This window comes from Anser anser (genome assembly GCF_964211835.1).
Source record: "Anser anser genome assembly, chromosome: W".
In the NCBI taxonomy this organism is placed as follows: domain Eukaryota; kingdom Metazoa; phylum Chordata; class Aves; order Anseriformes; family Anatidae; genus Anser; species Anser anser.
Window position 1 is genome coordinate 7,174,516 of NC_139731.1, and position 14,539 is coordinate 7,189,054.

Sequence of the window (14,539 nt, forward strand, 5' to 3'; positions counted from 1 at the left end):
TTACTGCAGCTTCCCTAGGTCAGCACCCTGTCTTTATCAAGAGTATTGCTTTCATGGCTGATAGAACTCCTTATAAGTTTTGGATGGTGTCCATATGAAAAAGCAATACTGTTTGGATTAGAAAAAGCTATGCTGTTGTAGGAATTGGGAGGGGATAAATTTCATACCTGTATTTTGAAACAAGACTTAAAAAAAGAAATATAATTTCTAGATGATAATGTGGAATATTTCCTCTTCCCCCCCCCCCCCCCCCCCCCCTTAGGATTTGCATTTATACAGCACCCAAGCTTAATGTTCGAACAGGAAGTAAAGACTCTGTACAACAGCATTCTTTCAGATAAGAACTGTTCAGTAAACTTAAAAATCCAGGTGTTAAAAAACCTCCAGACCTACTTGCAAGAGGAGGATACACGTATGCAGCAGGCAGACAGAGAGTGTAAGTGTTAAATTCTTCTGTGCTAATGAGGCATTCAAAATCTAACTTTTTTTCATACAGTTATTATATATGTGAACCGAATCACTTAAGGTTGTTATCTATCAATAATACTGTACACAAAGTATCCTAGGAGAATTTTCAAAAACCATTATGTGCATAGGTGTATTGAGAAGTGTAGGTTATTATTAACTTTCAAAATGTATAAATTCTGGAAGCAATCCAGAATACATAATTGCTGTAATGATGGTAGTAATGCTTTTCATCAAAATCTTCTCTAAGGTTAATTTGCAGATACAAAATAAGAAATAATAAGAAAAAAATTAGATTAAAAACTTTTTTTAAGGAACAAGAGTATAATTAAGGTCATGTCTCTAGTTTTCTTGAATATTTACCATCAGATTGTTCTACATTTCATGAGATCATAAACACATTCTAAGACAGCTGAAATGTGTATATATTGTAAAGCTTAAAGATCAGTATGCATCAACTAATGGCGAAGTAAATGATTATACTGTGGTGAGTGTTATTGTTTTTGTCCTTTTTACAGGGAAAAAAGTAGCAAAACAGGAAGACCTGAAGGAAATGGGTGATATTTCCTCAGGGATGAGTAGTTCCATCATGCAACTATATCTCAAACAGGTCCTTGAGGCTTTCTTTCATACCCAGTCCAGTGTACGCCACTTTGCTCTAAACGTCATTGCACTGACATTAAACCAGGGTCTCATCCATCCTGTTCAGGTATGGTAGGCTTTTTTTTTGGGGGGGGGGGGGGGGGCGGATAGTATTTTGGGGGGGACACTGGATAGTATTACTTTTCTGGTATAAGTATAAATTTCAGGTGTATGCCAGGCCTTTTCCTTCCTTTGATTCTTTATACTGGAAACTGTGTTAGCTTGTCCCCACCTCAATCCCCATATCCTCCAAACACTATGAAATTCCAGAGCCAATGTCAGAACTGTCTTCAGTCCTCATCCATTATTCTTTGCTTACATAATATTTTTTTAATTATTTTTAATGCTGCACCCATCATGCATGTTCAGTCATAAGTTGTGTGCTTGTTTTTTGTTTTTTTTTAAATGACATTTTTTGTACTGTAAATTGACTTTCGAGTTTGAGAGAAATAGGAATGCTACCTGAAACCTTGCACAACTTCTACCATTATTTGTAATGCTGGTCTTTCTTGTATATTGTACTATGTGCTTGCAAAAAGTAGTCAGGTGGTTAAGTTGCATAGAGTTTCCTATTCTAGTTCCTGCAGTAGTCAGAATACAAGAACAACAGTGTTCTGACTGGAAGAACAATGGAAGAACAAAGAGTGAGAAAGAGGTGGTACAATGACTCTGAATAATTATTTCATTTTTTTTTTCAAGTGCGTGCCATACTTAATTGCTATGGGCACAGATCCAGAGCCCTCTATGAGAAACAAAGCTGACCAGCAGTTGGTGGAAATAGACAAAAAATATGCTGGGTTCATTCATGTAAGTAATTCTAAATTAAAATTTTACAGAATACTGTTTGCTGATAGTTTAACACTTGAATATGCCTCAGCTGCAGAAAAATAGTATCAAGTAACAAATTAACTATAAGCAGTTGTAAAGAAGATCCTGACTCTTTCCCCGATCAGAGATTTCTGTTGTTAGAAATAGAAAGAATGTAATAGGATGTAATAATTTAAAGCATCTCTTCCAGTCTAAAATTGTCTTTAATTTATAATTCACAATGTTTTGCACAGTGAATAGTACACGAGCATTTATTTGATAAGAGATAAGGACAGGTGTTTCATAATGTTTAGCAACAACTTACCTATATCAGTAGACTAGGGAAAAGAACACATTGTTCAAAATAGGATTTTAGGGTATTGAGGCTTTATGAATTGTAATCTGAGCTGAAGGAGCATAGGAAGTTGTTTAGAACTGGGGGATCTTGCTAAAGGAAAATCTGAGGGCTAAGTGAGGACTTGTGGAGTTGTGGCATAGTGCTATTAGTTCTGTTTAAGATCTGAAACGGCACTGCAGAACCTTTACCTTATCACAGAAGATCCCATTCTTGGTTCAACATGTGTACTACATTATGGAAGTTCCCAAATTTGTTTTGTATTCCACTGAAATTGGAGCTTTGTACTATTCATGGTATCCAAATATACCTAATGCAATAGGTAAAGGCTGTCAGAGGAGATTTGCTCTGTAGGCAGCTCTGATTTAAATCAATGTATACGTGAGGAGATAGCTATACTGAACAAAAGCAGAGGTGGTATGAGGAGAGTTGGATATGCAGCCTAGGTAAGGATTCATTCTGTTCTGAAATTTCAACAGCAGCCTTGAAGTAAGTAAAATCAGCTGGAAATTCTAGGATATCTGCAAAAAATAAAAAAAAAAATAAAAATCTCATTTTTTGTTGGTTATTTTGCACTAATATGGACTCAGTATTGGTTTCACTATAGCTGACATAAGCATACACATTTGGTAAAATATTCCGTTCATGTATGAACATTTCAGTATTCTTGAAAGTAGTTTAAGTTGAAATACCTGGCTGCAGTTGGTAAATAGATTAGCTGTATATGTTTCTAACATAGAATGAATGGTGAAAGCAGTTCACAAGACATTTTGATCTCTGCCACAAATTCTGTTTTAATGTTTGCCGACTCAAGAGGTAGTATCACTGCAGTGCATGTTTGAAAGTTCAACTTCAGATGAGCAGCCACTTAAAAGGAAATAAGCTTAAAAAAAAAAAGTTAGTTTCTGTTAACAGGCATTTGTTTAATTTTCCACTGCAAAAAAATATATTATGTGTTTCGGTTTTACTGCTTGAAAGCAATGGTTTAAATAAAAATAAATACTTTTCAGATGAAAGCAGTGGCTGGTATGAAGATGTCTTACCAGGTGCAACAGGCGATCAATACCTGCCCAAAGGATCCTGTAAGAGGTTTTAGACACGATGAATCATCCAGTGCATTGTGTTCACACCTATACTCTCTGATTCGAGGAAACCGTCAACACAGACGAGCATTTTTAATTTCTTTACTCAACCTCTTTGATGATACTGCAGTAAGCATCACATTTCTTTCACTTCAAAAGAAATTCAAATATAGCAGTACAAGCTTAAATTCTCCTTTCACAATGTATTTTTATGACATATTGATAACTTTGTTTCCCTATTGTGTTTTGTTTTGCTTTGTAATATGAGGTATTTACATATATAATATTTGTTATTTTTGCATCATTCTATATCTTTCTATATACCCAGTTTGGATTGATCAAAAATAATGTATCTTCAGTTATGGCTAAATTTTACGTATGTTCTTTAGAGTCAGGTGGAAGATATCTAAAATAAAATTTGTTATGTTTTTTTTGCTCTAGACTGTTAGGAACATATGATAAGAGTATAAATCCAATGTATTTATAGGTACGCTTATAATTTTGTATTTATTCTTAATTTCCAGAAAACAGAGGTGAATATGCTCTTGTACATAGCAGACAATCTAGCATGTTTTCCTTATCAAACACAGGAAGAGCCACTGTTTATAATGCATCATATAGACATTACACTATCAGTTTCTGGTAGCAACCTACTACAGTCATTTAAAGAGGTATGTGCCTTTATAGTTTACTATATTTATTATTGTGGCAACATAAGCTTCTCTATAATTTGGTCAATTTTTCAGTGAGTACAGTACCATTATTATGATATGGATGAGCAGCATTACTTTGTAACCAGTAGTTAAAAAACAAACAAACAAATAACCCTCTTTGTTCTGGCCTGGATTTGGAAGACGCTAATTAAAAACCTTTCCTTACATTTCTGCTTACGTTATTAAAAAAGAAAGAAAAATGTTAAGATCTCAATATTAAATACCTATCATTTCCTAATATTTCTGAATAGTAATAAATTGCATGCATCTGGAAGTACATGAACCTGGAATCATCATGAAATATTGGTTTATTGTGGTGGTTTTAATAATAAAATCCAGTTTGCTGTTTAATTCTTTTTGTTCTCAAGTAGCTGATGGTAGTTGCATGTGTGTCACCTGAGAGACTTTAAATGCATTGTTTACTGCAAGAAAAGTGTGCGGTATTTCATTTCATATGGTGGTATATAAGAACCCCGGTCATGGTATAGTACCTGTTGTTACGGCAATACACAACCCTGTAAGAAAAAGGCCTCTATTTCTCAGGCTTCTTCATTTCCTGGACAACTTTAATGATAAAAGGTCCAAGCTGTTAAGAAGCAAACCCATTCCAAGAATTTCCAATCTGATACTAATTACAAGTCAGAGTTGATGCCTGGAAAGTACACTGCTTTGTGTTCTCACCCCACCAAAGTTGATTTTTAATCTGCTAGAAAAAGACAGATTCTTCAGATTGGGCACCAGTGTGTAGCACCCAGCACAGTAAGGATGAGATGCTGACTGGGACATCTTAAGTTCTGTGTTATGAAAAATCATAGTATGTGCAGTAATAATGCAAGTGTGAAATTCTGTAGCTCTAAAAGTAGTAAAACTGATTATTAGTAGCACTGTGTATGATCCCTTGGGGTTTCTCTGTTCAGCAGCGTAATTAATATCATAACGTTTTAACAGAGGCAAGGATTAAAAAGAGCTTGGACTAGTCTGTACCAAAGTACTTATGGAAATATATGTAGTGTACAAAAATTATACCCAGGTGACATATAAATGGAATTTTCTTCCCGATTTATTGTATTCTGCCTTCTAATGCATTTTTCTGGCACTGCTAAAAGAAAAACTTTTTAAGAATAACGTGCCAGTGGAGTACTTGTTGCTTCACTTACTTCTGTTGTACCCACTTGGGGGGGGGGGGAAGTAGTCTTTGGATCAGTTATTTTGGGGTGGGGGTCAGGGTCAGGGGGTAAATTGAGCATCTTTTTTTCCATAAATAATTTTAATCTTTGAATATTGAGTTCTGAATTATTTGTTGTTGTTTTATTGTTCAGGGAATTCTTGCTGATTTCAGCCAATGATGATTTTGGAAAGATTTTCTAGAAACAGGCATGATGCTACTTTACCCTAATTTTGGAACGTGTTAATTTCTCTCTGTCACAGTCTATGGTGAAAGACAAAAAAAAGGAAAGAAAGCCTTCATCAGACGAGGAGGCTGAGAGTGACAGTAACAGTGGTAGTGAGAGTGAAAGTGAAGAGGAAGCTTCTAAGCCTCGGAGATTACGGAAACGAGTAGACTTTGATTCAGATTCTGATGAAGAAAATGATATAAATGCTGTGATGAAATGTTTACCAGAAAATTCAGCTCCTTTAATTGAATTTGCAAACGTGTCCCAAGGCATATTATTACTTTTGATGCTGAAACAGCATTTAAAGAACCTCTGTGGATTCTCTGATAGGTAAGGATTGCTTAGATAATAGCCTGATCTTGTAATTTAGTGGGTTCTTTGTAAGGATTAAGTTTGGAAGTTTTTAAAAAAAGTTATTGTAACTAATTGTTTAAGCAATAGATTTGTGTAAGAGAAAAATCGTAAATGTAACAAGTTGAATGTAATGAAAATGAAACTTTGTCTTAGAAAAAGCAATGATTAATTTATTATCAGGATGTCTATTGTAGATGAAATGATGAAAGTATGACTGCTTATACTGAAGATTTTAAAAGCTTTTCCTTGAAATTATTTCAGAATTTCCTTAAAAACTCTTCTTTCTTGTTTTCTTTAAACAGTAAAATTCAGAAATATTCTCCATCTGAATCTGCAAAAGTTTATGATAAAGCGATAAACAGGAAGACAGGAGTGCATTTCCATCCAAAACAAACTCTGGATTTTCTGCGGAGTGATATGGCTAATTCTAAGATCACTGAAGAAGTGAAGAGAAGTATAGTAAAACAGTACTTAGATGTAAGTAAAGTTGCTCAGCAGAAAATCTAAAACTCTTTTAAACTGGCTAACACAGTACAAACTTGAAAGTAGATGCTAATGAATTGGACAAACATTTCAAAATGTTATGTTCCTGGTAATCTTATGTGATATTCTGATAACTCACAACTTTCTTTCAGGAACACATGAGCTGTTCAAGCTTGAAGTTGTCTGCCATACGTTTTACCCTGTTTCCTTATCTTTCCATTTGATTTAATTTAATGTAGTGTCATATCAGTGGTTATTTTTAAAGTTACAGTGTGGACCAATCTTTTTTTTTTTTTTTTAATGTATAGTTTAAGCTCCTTATGGAACATTTGGATCCTGATGAAGACGAAGAAGATGGAGAGGTGTCAGCTAGCACAAATGCTCGGAACAAAGCAATTACTTCGCTGCTTGGAGGAGGCAGCCCTAAAAACAATGCAGCTGAGACAGAGGATGATGAAAGTGATGGGGAGGATAGAGGAGGAGGCACTTCAGGGGTGAGGCGGAGGAGGAGTCAACGTATTTCGCAGCGTATTACGTAAAATGATTTTTATGTGCTTATAAATGTCAGTCTATTATATTAAATGTACACCAAGTAATGTAATCCACATGAAAGCATTTTGTAGATAGAGATTCTCTACTTAACCATTTATACAACTTTTGTAGAAAGTTTAACAGAAAAGACAATAATAAAAAAAATAGAAAATGAGATTTATCCAGCATAAAAAGTTATTAATTTTCCTTTGGAATGTACTGTGTGTTATCCTTTTTATTGTTGCCAAGTTTTTATGTAGCTTTATTATTCATGTGTATATATAATTTTATATATCAATAAGAGATAAAGACACGGGTACAAATTAAGAGTATGTGATTTTACAAGGATATGTTAACCCCTTGGCGCTGGCGGTCGCGGTGCGTCTCATTGCCGGCAATGGAATGTGTGCTGGGAAATCCCAACTCCCGGCGTCAAGGGATTAAAAACAATAAAAGCAATAATTTCACTAAAGTTCTTTTGTGTAACACTTGGTCTTTTTTCCCCCCCAATGTTTTAGTCATTGAGAAGGTCAAAACGAAATTCAGACTCTACGGAGTTGGCTTCACAGATGAATGAAAGTGTTGATGTCATGGATGTCATCGCTATTTGCTGTCCAAAGTACAAAGACCGACCACAAATTGCAAGAGTAGTACAGAAAACCAGCAATGGCTTCAGTGTTCAGTGGATGGCAGGCTCCTACAGTGGCTCCTGGACTGAGGCTAAGCGCCGTGATGGCCGCAAACTGGTGCCTTGGGTAGACACTATTAAAGAGTCAGACATTATTTACAAAAAAATTGCTCTAACGAGTGCTAATAAGCTGACTAATAAAGTTGTTCAGACTTTACGATCGCTGTATGCTGCCAAGGATGGAACTTCCAGCTAATGAATTTGTACATGCAGCCAAATTTGCAGGAATTGAAATAACACAAAAACTTGAAATATCAACTTTCTGGAAACAAACAAGCAGTTAAATGAAGAGTAAGAATGGGACCTGGGACACAGGGAAAAAAAAAAAAAAGAAGGAAATGTTTGGTAAACATTTTTGTGGGAGCTTCCTTCGCTGTTGTGCAGCAGAAACTTCTCAGTTCATTTTTACTCCCACTGTATTATAGTTTAACAAAAAAAATGTTTATATCTTGAAAAAAAAAAACAATTTCTGTTTAAAAAAATAAACAAGTGAATGTTGGAAATTAGTCTGTTAATGTTCTTAATAAAGTGTTCTTGAAGTTTAACCTAGCAGCGGATGGCTTTCTTTAGCTTAGCCCAGTTTCCAGGGAAGCATTGTTTTTCCAGGCTGTAAAATGGCAGAACCTCCTGGATATATAATTTATTCTGTTGAAGGAAAAAAAAGTGGGGGGGGGGGGGGGGGGGAGGGGGGGGGGGAGCATGCAGTATCTCTGACCTATCTGCAGGAGGAGTTTTTGTAAATGTAGATTTTGATGTATTAGGTCACCGTGAAATACTACAAGAAAAGGGATCCCCAGCAAATCTGGTGGAATGAATACTGCAATAAATTTTTTTACTTCTCTTTGTTACTTGTCTGTTTCCATTTGAATTTCTTATTGTAAAGAGCTGTTTAAATCCATTTATATTATTTTGCAGTCTTTTATGTAATATTTACTATATTAGTGGTTTTCAATTCAAGACATAAGATATTGTTTATACAGTTTGTATAGGCTGATTTCTGAATAATTGGTATCTTCAGTTTTATCCCTTAAGGGATATAAACACAAGTTAACTCCAGGGTTTTATTGTATCCTGCAATATTTAGTGTTAACTATATAATTTAGCACTGTGCCAAACACATTTTCAAGAGTACATTTTGATATAAAAAGAAACTATAGTTTATTCCTTGTATGCTTCAATTTCTTTCTAATGCTGTCCAAATGGTAATTTATGATAGTTTAAATTTTGGGAAAGCTGAATGACTATTCTGCTTGGGCTAACTGGCCACATATGCATGTCTCTGGGTTAATATATATAAAGGTTTATGTCAAAAGGAGATAGCTACCAGTATCTGAGGAGTGAATGGGTACAAATCTGGGTAATTATGTTACATTCCTTCACAAATTATTTTTTTAATGTTTGTATATTAGACTTTTTTTTTTTTTTTTTTTTTTACAAAAAATCTAAACCAGCTTACTTTTTAGGGGAATATTAAACCCTGCTGTGTTTTCAGTATATTTATCTATAAAACATGTTCCTCAATAAGTAAATCTTTCTTCATGTTTATTTTCTTTCACAAATTTAATTTATGGTAGGATATTGCTTTTATGAAACTATCTGGCAGAACTCTAATGTGTTATTTGATTTGTGAGTAAAAGTAACAATATTCCAAAAGATTTTAATGTACAGGAATAACATTAAACTGAAATGATTAACAACTCCTCAGAATCTAGTTAGTAATTGTTCTTATGGGAAACGCCTTTTTGCTGTTTCACCACTGGAATTTTTCTGAACAGAAATATTTTCCCACCTTTTTTCTTCACTGTTGATGTTTTCTTCACTGTACAAAAGTCTACATCTTGAGCTAAGATAGGTATTGATAAATTTGGGAGAAGTAGAAGTCGTGCCTGCAGCTCAGGGTGCAGAACAGTTTTGTAGCAAATGATGAAATACTGTATTTCTCAGGGCCAGGAGCAGCTTTTATAGTGGGAATTTCATATATTCACTTTGAGAATAGAGGGGTTGTATGACATGTCACATGTTATTAGTAGAAAGTTGAAAATACTTCAAGGGAAAACTCCAAATGATAAAAACAAGAATTTCATATAGATCTGCAGTCTCAAATGAAGTTGTGTCACTAGTCTGTTAGACATTTCTGATGCTATTTATATTAAAGCATCATATTTTTAATAGGTAATACAAATATTTCAGTGATCATAAACATTTTTTTCCTGGTCATGTGGCTTTCCCAATAGCAAAGAAGTTTGTTTGTTTTTAATAAATTTTAATTTGTTTGGTATTTGTTAAAATAAAATTATCAGAAAAAAATATAATTAAAAAATAGAAACGAGATGTCTAAAGTTGTCTAAGTTGAGAGGAGCATATATGCTTCTTGATGGGATCTCTTGGCTATAATATAATATAGACTTATAAAAGTAATTATAGATTATTAAATAAACTGATAAAGATTCTCACTAGTTAAGAGCCCTTCCGTACTATCCATAGTAAGATTTAGTTTTGTTTTGCCTATCACAAACATTCAGATTGCTTGCTGTGAAAGAAAAAGGTAGCAGAGTTCATTTTGGGGAAAACAAATTCCTGTTACCTTTTCATAATACGGGCCGATTATTTTCATCAATACAAAATAGCCTGAGGCTGCAGTTGTAATTAGTGCAGTACTCAGCCTCTGAGTAGCAGTTATGGGTTTACCAACATGAACCACGTTACTGGCAACAGCATGTACCAAGATAAGGGGTGTTTTACATTAAAAAAATAAAAAAGCAAGGGGAAAAGAAGTGCTGCAGTGCAGTAACTGATACAATAACAGAATTTTACTCGTTTGTTTTGACATAGCTTTGTAGTATTTTTTCACTGTATGGCTATAGATTTTTACATGCATAACTATAATTATTGATTTTTTTTATTCTTCCTGCTTTTTCCCTTTGCATACAAGTTCTGTACGTGGAACCTTGTTGTGGTAGCTTGCATTGCAAAGAGGTATTGTCAAGTTTTTAGAATTAATGGTAACCATATTGTACTTTCTAAGAAAACATGGGCATTTCCACAATCTAAATAAGAATGAGATGGTTATTTTTAATCTTTCACCACAGTATTGTAAAATTGCAGAATAATTCTTAAGTATTTTCGTTATCTGCAGCTATAAAAGATCACAATAGTTTTTTGGCAAAACTTTAATTACAAATAAGTATTTTTAAACGATTCAGTAATGCCCTTTTGTATGTTTTTGAAGTTCTCTATTGCTTATATCAACAACTAGCGTGTAAAGGTAGATGTGGGCAAAATTCAGCGTAAGTATTTTAGTGAAGTGTGGCCATTAAAAAACTATTTACCATTTTAAAATCTGAGTCAAACTTTAGCGTTTCTTTTGCCCTTGTGATGTTACTAGTGAAAATATTGTTAATGTGGAATAATTAGGTTGCGCTAAACATTAGCTATAACATGAAACACCTTGTAGCACTGAAATAATTCTTAAATGTATTTGTGGCTCATGACAAAAAGTTTGTAATGGAGTCTGACATCTGGTGCTAGTTAAGCAGCCAGATATTCTGCCTAAATGCAGGTGTTAATGTTCCAGGTTAATGAACGGATCAATTCAACCGATCTTTATTATAAAGCTAATACATTTTAACTCCAAGCCCCAGACAGATATTAATGGAGTTAAATTCAAACACACACCTAAAGCTTTTTGTTCACATGCCCGACGCTCTTTAAGTCTCATGCACTAGAAATAGCAGGAGCTCAAGGCACAAATCCTGTATCTTAGCTTGCTCCCACTCACCAAAGAGTGACCACACCATAACCATACAAGCGTTTTCATATCCGTCAGAGAATTTGTCATATTATCATTTAAAGTACTGAGTTGTAATGGGTAAGTTCTTAATGTAAGTAGTGAGTTTTTAGATTTCATGGTTCTTTGACTAAATATTAAAGTGTTACTGTTATATACAAATAAATTCACAGTATTTTCATACTTCATTTATTTAAAATAAATGTTTTAAAAGTTCAGTTTGGACCCTTCCAAAATTTCTATCCTAAAATGCACATCCACTTCATTGATCACTTTCTCACTATGCTCATAATGCTCAAATTATGACTGAGGCACCTGTAAAGCATACAAGGAATCTATTTTTGGATTATTCTGAGAGAATTCTTGCCAGTCTATGTTCAACCCATCAGACATATCTACATCATTTCTAATTTCTACATGATTCAGAGGCACTGTTTCCCGCTTGATTTTGGACTTCCTTGTATTAGGAAGGGATAGCTTTCATTGACATACATGTAATTGCATACACTGTTTGCAGATACTGAGTTGTAAAATGTTTCTTCCAAACATCCTCATAAAAATCCTTAGCCTGTGGGCTGTTTTTTTTTTGTTTGGTTGTTTTTTTTTTTTGGGGGGGGGGGGGAACGACTTGTCCATGTGGAACAGCACTAGCTCAGGCAACCAAACACCAGTTTAGTGGTTGTACAAGTGTGGCATACATTTTAGCAATCATCTCTCCAGGCAGGGGAATCCACAACACTGGAGTTGTCCCAGTTGCAACAATCTGTGACGCAGAGTAGCAAGTATTTCTCAGTATTTCAGTGACTAAAGAAACTGTTTTCATTTGGAAGAGCTTTTCTCCATAAGTGTACTTAGTGAAGCTATGTTGAAAGGCTCATATTTTTCTTTTGAAAACAAGTATCTTGGTTCCTAAATGCTAGATTGGTGATGCAGCTGCATTCAGTCCCCACCCCACCCTCCAGTGTATTGACTAGCTAGTCAAAACAGGATACTAGCTCTGCTTTTGCAATGTAGTCTCTGTCTTTTGGAAATTATAATTACAAGCACCAAACTACACTGCATAGGGCAATTCTTCAGCTGCTATATTTGGATGTAATCCTTTCCCCTTCCCCCACCCCAAATCATCCTTTCTGGTGAATCAGCTCATTTGCAATGCGCTTTCTCATTTCCCTTCACCCAAAACAACTTCTGAATTAGTTTTGCCTATTCCTTATTTCAAATACTCTGTCCAGCATAAAGGGCTACAGAATTTGTTGTAAACGACCCAAGTCTGTCACTACAGCTGTTTTAGTCTTGAGAAACTATACAGGCATCATCTGTTTCTCATTTTGCCTTCACGAGCACAGACTGAAGACTTATGCTTTCTTTGGACAACAGCCTTCTTTCTGTCTCTTTAGTTGTTTAGTTCTCTTGTCAGGGTTTATGCTTATACAGAATAATACAGAACCTGAATTGCACTTAAATTCCTACAAGACAAATACATGCATAGATGCGAAATCCATTGAATTTGTGCTTCCTGCTGCAACTCCATTCATCTTTTTGAAATATTTTGTTTCCATGTAAAACTAAAGTAGAGAGATTTAGGTCCTTTTTGTTTTGCAGTGTACCAACATTTGCATTATATCGTGACAATGCATGGTTCCAAGGGTCATCATGAGATGTCACAGTGAAACACCTCAGCTCCATGCACAACCACAGTAACTAAGTTTAATTCGTCCTGATAGCACGTGTTCCCAAAATTCCAGTGTATTTAACATGGGCTTGGGACCACGGCCATTCTGGGTCTTTTTGGCTACGAGCCAAAGGGGATTGCATTAAGGTCAGGGTAAAACATAGCATTATGAATCCAAACTGCTGATTTGTCATTCTCCAGCTGTCAACATGCAGTTCACTCAGGATTCCTGTGAACACAAAAGCAAAGAAAATATGCTCGGTTGTATTCAAGCGGCAGGGTTAGTAAGAGGGGGAGATAACAATCTTTGACTTCCCATGCGTAGAGATTTTTGGGGGTAGTTAGTACCATTTCTACTGTTCCAACCTGAGGCATTTTCACCAGCACAGGTTGTCCAGTGTAAAATCCTACAGGATGTTCTTCTAGTTTATAATACACCTTTGGGGTGATTGTACTGGTAGATGCACAGAAGGCTTTCACTATCTCTGCCATGTTTGGAACTGTGGCAGTCAAAGGTGTGGTGTTAGCATTTCCTAGAATCATAGAATATCCCGAGTTGGAAGGGACCCATAAGGGTCATCAAGTCCAACTCCCGGCACCGCACAGGTCTGCCCAAAAGTTTAGACCATGTGACTAAGTGCACAGGCCAGTCTCTTCTTAAATTCAGACAGGCTTGCTGCAGTGACTACTTCCCTGGGGAGCCTGTTCCAGTGTGCAACCACCCTCTCGGTGAGGAACCTCTTCCTGATGTCCAACCTAAACTTCCCCTGCCTCAGCTTAACACCGTCCCCGCGGGTCCTGTCACTGGTGATAACGGAGAATAGGTCACCTGCCTCCCCATTCCCCCTTGCGAGGAAGTTGTAGACTGCGATGAGGTCTCCCCTCAGCCTCCTCTTCTCCAGGCTGAACAGGCCCAGTGACCTCAGCCGCTCCTCATACGTCTTCCCCTCTAGGCCCTTCACCATCTTCGTCGCCCTCCTAGGGACACTCTCCAACAGTTTAATGTCCTTTTTGTACTGTGGTGCCCAGAACTGCACGCAGAACTCGAGGTGAGGCCGCACCAGCACAGAGTAGAGTGGGACAATCACTTCCCTCCGCTGACTAGCGATGCCGTGCTTGATGCATCCCAGGATACGGTTGGCCCTCCTGGCTGCCAGGGCACACTGCTGGCTCATATTCAACTTGCTGTCAACCACAACCCCCAGATCCCTCTCTGCGGGGCTGCTCTCCAGTGTCTCGTCGCCCAGTCTGTACGTATAGCCAGGGTTGCCCCGTCCCAGGCGCAGGACCTGGCACTTGCTCTTGCTAAACTTCATGCGGTTGGTGATCGCCCAGCTCTCCAATCTGTCCAGATCTCTCTGCAAGGCCTTTCCACCCCCAGCCGAGTCCACAACTCCTCCAAGTTTGGTGTCGTCGGAAAATTTGCTCAAAACACCTTCAAGTCCTACGTCCAAATTGTTTATAAAAACATTGAAGAGGACTGGCCCTAAAATGGCGCCTTGGGAGACCCCACTAATGACCATCCGCCAGCCAGATGTGGCCCCATTTACCACAACCCTTTGAGCC

General features: G+C 36.5%; 1 protein-coding gene across 5 annotated transcripts in view; it reads left to right on the top strand.

Annotated features, from left to right (window-relative positions):
- LOC310888705 (nipped-B-like protein) overlaps nt 1-11,474 on the top strand; it is a 196,953-nt gene extending 185,479 nt beyond the window's left edge. For 3 of the 5 annotated variants that reach the window (XM_083815646.1, XM_083815650.1, XM_083815648.1), the window contains 9 exons: nt 263-436; nt 984-1,174; nt 1,807-1,914; nt 3,280-3,480; nt 3,876-4,022; nt 5,493-5,788; nt 6,115-6,289; nt 6,604-6,789; nt 7,345-11,473. In XM_083815646.1, the coding sequence (XP_083671772.1) occupies nt 263-436; nt 984-1,174; nt 1,807-1,914; nt 3,280-3,480; nt 3,876-4,022; nt 5,493-5,788; nt 6,115-6,289; nt 6,604-6,789; nt 7,345-7,710 (1,844 nt within the window). In that variant the 3' untranslated portion in view covers nt 7,711-11,473. Of the gene's footprint in view, nt 1-262; nt 437-983; nt 1,175-1,806; nt 1,915-3,279; nt 3,481-3,875; nt 4,023-5,492; nt 5,789-6,114; nt 6,290-6,603; nt 6,831-7,344 lie in introns of all 5 variants that reach the window. The other 2 variants (XM_083815647.1, XM_083815649.1) reach the window with 2 other exon arrangements.
- The last annotated feature ends 3,065 nt before the right edge of the window (nt 11,475-14,539 follow it).